Source organism: Nuphar pumila, chromosome 15 (assembly GCF_984573655.1).
Source record: "Nuphar pumila chromosome 15, dmNupPumi1.hap1.1, whole genome shotgun sequence".
In the NCBI taxonomy this organism is placed as follows: Eukaryota; Viridiplantae; Streptophyta; class Magnoliopsida; order Nymphaeales; family Nymphaeaceae; genus Nuphar; species Nuphar pumila.
In genome coordinates, this window is record NC_143263.1 from 28442211 (window position 1) to 28447446 (window position 5236).

General features: G+C 38.9%; 1 protein-coding gene across 1 annotated transcript; it reads left to right on the plus strand.

Moving 5' to 3' along the window:
• The first annotated feature begins 1163 nt into the window (after positions 1 to 1163).
• On the plus strand, positions 1164 to 4843 carry LOC149814946 (putative glycosyltransferase At3g07620). Its single transcript, XM_089988850.1, has 4 exons — positions 1164 to 2240; positions 2323 to 2453; positions 3191 to 3539; positions 3860 to 4843. The coding sequence occupies exons 1-4, from the start codon at positions 1590 to 1592 to the stop codon at positions 4535 to 4537; spliced, it is 1809 nt and encodes a 602-aa protein (XP_089844976.1). The 5' UTR covers positions 1164 to 1589; the 3' UTR covers positions 4538 to 4843.
• The last annotated feature ends 393 nt before the right edge of the window (positions 4844 to 5236 follow it).

Sequence of the window (5236 nt, forward strand, 5' to 3'; positions counted from 1 at the left end):
ATGTATAAAATTTATTATATTAAAAAAAATTATCATAATATTTTGAAGTTATTTTAATAATTTTCTTGTAAGAACTAACTTCCATAAACAAATGACTCGCATTTGAACACTGTTAAGGGCCTTTTAAGTTGTCTAGGGTCTAACATTTAGCAAAAACAAATACAAGTTAGCCGTTATCAATGCTATTCCGAGCCATGTTCAGTTGGCTGAAATCCTTTTTGGATGGAGACAATTGTCGATCTCAATGGTCTACTTGGGACTCAAAATCCTAAAAAAAAGGATCGATGCAGGAATTATGGCTAGCGCTTGAGGTGAGGATTCAATCAACAGTCCAATTTTGTGATGAAATTTACCTCTGGAAACCATCCAAGGTCACCCTTGTTAGGTGAGGTAAATTGCAAGCGGTTTAATGCTCCACCACCTTGCAATTTTTCATATGCCTTCATCTGTACGGCGATTCCTCATCGTCGTCCTCCGTGTTTTAATAAATTTCTTCTTCGTTCTTAAAAAAAAGAGTAATTTGAGTCAAAACCGGTTCACGAATGGAAAATATCCGCGTCGGCCTCGGATCCGGTTCTTTGTCATGTAAAGCCTTGGCGCACGCAGCCAATATCTACCGGTGGCTGGACCTTGAAATTCGACAAAAAATATTATTTTAATATTAATAAAAAGATGCCCTTCTGACAGACAAACTGAAGCCCAGCATTAAAAGAGAGAAAACAAAATAATTAAATTTTGGATAAGCTCTGGAATAAAATAGTGGAAACACACGCTGGCAGGACAGGACCACCGTAAGTACGGTAGGCAGAAAGAGCTATGAGATTTGAATCCAAAACCAGTGATTTGAGTTGAATTTGTGATCAAGAAGAATTGGATCATATTAGTCAGTTTTAGAAGTATTATCTAATGCATAATTTTTGGTTTTCTAAAAGTTCTCTAAAAAACCCAGTTTTTGGCCTTTTTGGCGAAAAAAAAACCTGAAATTTTACTTTTGGTTTTCAAAGTTGTATTGGAAAAAGAATGCTTTACAAAACACAGAGACCTTGCTTTGGTCCTACCACTGTGCGTTGGGTTGCTCAACAGACGTTCCCCCGGCAGTACCAAGAGTCAAAATACTATCCAGTGTCCCTTTTATTTGTTTTTTGGTTTTTTTAGACGACTGTGAGCGGTAGAAGTAGAAACACTCTTGTTTGGGGTTCTTCGTTCCAAATATCAAAAGCTGTAGCTCACTAGTGGTTAATACTTTGAATTACTAGTGGTTAATAGTTCGCACTTTTTCTCAAAATGGGTATCTTCAAAGACGTTTCTTTTCATGGTTTGTGAGCTTTGGACGGTATGGTTGCATGCATGATTTGTGTATTTGATTTGTTATGCTGCCTTCTTCAGTTTGTGAAGTAGATCGCACTGTGTCAAGAAATTGGTGCCTGAAATTTTCTCTGTTTTCTGTGATCATGGTGGGTGCTTGCATCAATGTAGAAAGATTTTATGTTACAGTTTTCACCTTCTTTTGTTAGTAGGGAAGTTATTTATTTATTTATTTATTTTTTTTGTGTGTGTGTGTGTGTGTGGGGGGGGGGGGTACTTGCAGAATGGAGTGTGTGGTATGGATGAGGAAAACACGCTTAGTGGAGCATAGGAAGCTGATTTTGCTAGTAGCTATCTTGGGAACGCTTCTGCTAGTGCTCCAATCTTGTAGTCTTACTTATCTGAGTGATTTCTGCTCTCTGTTTCCTGATACCAAGGCTCGCGTGCCTAAAAGAATTGAGTTTGGTAGCTCTGTTAGTGGAGTTTCTACTCCAAATATTACTGATTTTGGTGAGATCAATGATTCTGATAACTCTAATGGCACGTTGCTTTCTATTGGCGAGCTGGAAGAAACTGAGGTTCTGAGTATGGAAGGAGGTATTCATGGAGCGCAGGGAAATGAAGAGAATGGTCTGGATGCAAAAGAGGCGGTGACATTCCCAGTTGTTGCATCATCTCCAGTTGCTTCTTTTCAGAATGCTGAAGTCATGGGAAAATCAAATGGAACTTTGTCAGTGGCCCCTGTTTTTCTCAATGTGTCCTCCTCCATGGAGGTGAGAACTATAGTAAATGTGGACTCCAAAATGAACAATGCATACACCTTACAAGGTGGTATTGTGATCACAAATGAGACAAGACGCAAACACTGGATGAGGGATAGGATTGTCGAGGATATTTACAGGATTAATTGGAGCGGCGTTCCTTCTCGTTCCATGGTACGAACAAGGAACCATGCTACATGTTCATGTCTGATCTTGTTACGAATTAGTTTCTGATAATTTCTTTTTCCTGATTCAGAGACCTCGATGGTCGTCACCGCGGGATCGGGAGCTCTTATCTGCAAGGAGAGAAATTGAAAATGCTCCTATTGTTAGGAACTATCGAGATCTTTATGCGCCAGTATTTCGGAATATCTCCACGTTCAAGAGGTAAGACCTTTGCCATGACTACTTCTGCAACTGGGGTTGGTTTGTTTAGATTGCTCCTTCCAAATTGCTTTCACGTTGGTAAATACTTGGGAACTCACGTGCTTAACCACTACTGAAACACACAAAACTATTGTTTTACATTTTCATTGTCGGTGCATGGGTAAAAACTGCTTCTGAACATGCCCTTTTTCTAGCACAATGGTTGTCAATCAAAGCAAGGACTTGTTTGTGCCGCTGTATTCTGCTGTTTAATTTGAATGGGATCAGGGTTCAGGCTAAATAAATAATGTTCGCATGGTGAATTCTAGATAATGCATAGCAATCACTGTGTATCATTCACCATATAGTAAGATTTGAAAATCCTCATGCCCAAGGGATTGTTGATTATGCAGAAGCAAGTTCTTATTTGTCTACAGCACACCATTTGTTAATGGGGTTTTTGACACTAACCTTTTGTCTGATGAAGATGTTATGCAGTTTAAGCTTGCAGTATGTTTTGTTAATTGAAATTTTTAGTTGTGTTTGACGGAATATCAAATCCCATGCCTGTACCTAATGTGATATAGAAAATTTTACCAGACAATGGTGGTATGCTGCATGCATTTTCTTTTACCAGTCTGTGACTGATACTCCAAAAGTCGATTATGCCCTCTGTGGGTATTGCTTCTAAAGAAATTGATTATAATTAGGCTTTTTTCATCATGTTTGTGATTAGGACTTTGTTATCATGTTTTCAGGAGCTATGAATTAATGGAGAAAATATTCAAGGTCTACGTCTATAAGGAAGGAGATAAACCCATTTTCCACAAGCCATTTTTCAGGGGCATTTATGCCTCCGAGGGATGGTTTATGAAACTGATGGAGGGGAACAAAAAATTTGTTGTGAGGGACCCTATAAAAGCTCACATGTTTTACTTACCCTATAGCTCCTCCTGGTTACGGGAGGTATTGTATGTACCTAAGTCACACAGGATAGAACCTCTTTCTGTATTCTTAAAGAACTATGTGGATATGCTGGCTGAAAAATATCGTTTCTGGAACAGAACTGGTGGAGCTGATCACTTTGTTGTTGCTTGCCATGACTGGGTACAGTTAACCTGTCTATCCTTTATTTCATAATTACGTATCTTTGTTAGTTGAATTAGGGGGTATTTGAGAACCTCGGGGCTCTGATCTGAGGACTTCTATGATCCCATGGTTTTGAGATCTGAGGGTCTCAAAACCATGTATCTTCGGCCTGCTGCACCCTGCAAATGAATCGGGCAAGAAGGGAGGATCTGGCATAGACCCCACACCAGATCTGACCTTGAGAGGTGAATCTGTGGGCATTCAAAACACCTCTTTAGTTTTCTTAACCTTAACACAGTTCTCCTGGAAATACCATTCTGATTCTTAAAGTTTCTCAGGGAACATTTGAAACTAAGTTACACAGGGAGCTCCGCAAGCATGCAATCAAAGCTGTCTGCAATGCTGATAACTCACAGGGCTTCTTCAAGTTGGGTAAAGATGTTTCTCTTCCACAAACAAGCATTCGTTCTGGAAAAAATCCTCTCAGAGATGTTGGAGGTAAACCAGCATCTCAGAGGTCAATCCTAGCCTTCTTCGCTGGTCAAATGCATGGTTATCTCAGACCCATCTTACTAAAGCATTGGGAGAACAAAGACACTGACCTGAAAATCTATGGACCTATGCCTCTTGGTGTTGCAAGTAAAATTTCTTACATAGAACACATGAAATCTAGCAAGTATTGCATCTGCCCTAGAGGTTATGAGGTCAATAGTCCAAGGATTGTTGAGGCAATATACTATGAATGTGTTCCCATAATCATAGCGGACAATTTCGTGCCTCCTTTCTTTGAAGTCCTGAATTGGGATGCATTTGCAGTAATCATACCTGAGAAAGACATCCCTAGGTTGAAGGAGATACTGTTATCAATTCCAGAGGAGAAGTACCTTAGTTTGCAGACAGGGGTGAAAAGAGTTCAGAAGCATTTCCTGTGGCATAATAAGCCTCTCAAGTATGACATTTTCCACATGATTCTTCATTCAATTTGGTTTAACAGATTAAATCAGATAAAAGAGTAGTACTTGTGGAGCTTTGGCTATGAAAGATGGAAACCTGAAAGGATCTTGTTTATACTTGCGCAAAGAAGGGACGTTAGCAGAATGCATGTCAAGGCCAGTTTGGTTGAATCTGAAATTGTTTGGATTGCTTGTATTTGCACATTGTATATATCATGTGATGTTTATCTGTTTTAGAGCTTGAAGGGGATCCTTTTTATGCTTTAGTCGTATGCCTAATGGCAGTAGCAGAGCGAAAACAAAGCAAATGAAGGATGCAAAGGCAAGCATGGTTGAATCTAAGTTTCTTTGCTTGCTTATATTGTAAAATTTCTGCCATGTTCTCCTTTTGTGTTTTCTTTCAGTAACATGGAGATTTTCTTTTGTTTTTTTTCCTATTTTTTGGAGGCATAACATGAAGATTTCGACTTTCTATTTTTTGCATGATAGTCATAAATTAACAAAGTTGGTTTCAAAATTTTGCATCATATGACACCGATGATCCGTTTCTGATTCATGAATTAAATGCACAACTGTTACGTGGATCTGATAATATTTTCATTTACAGCTGATCCTTTGATCCAGTTCTCTAATTTGTGCCTTTGCGTTTTATGTCTGCAAAAGGAAAGTTATTCAGATGAGATGCTCACAGTTTGTTGGTTAAGTTTGATAAACTAGATCTGTAAATCGAGCCATCTCAGGTTGGTTCAATTCCCACATAGG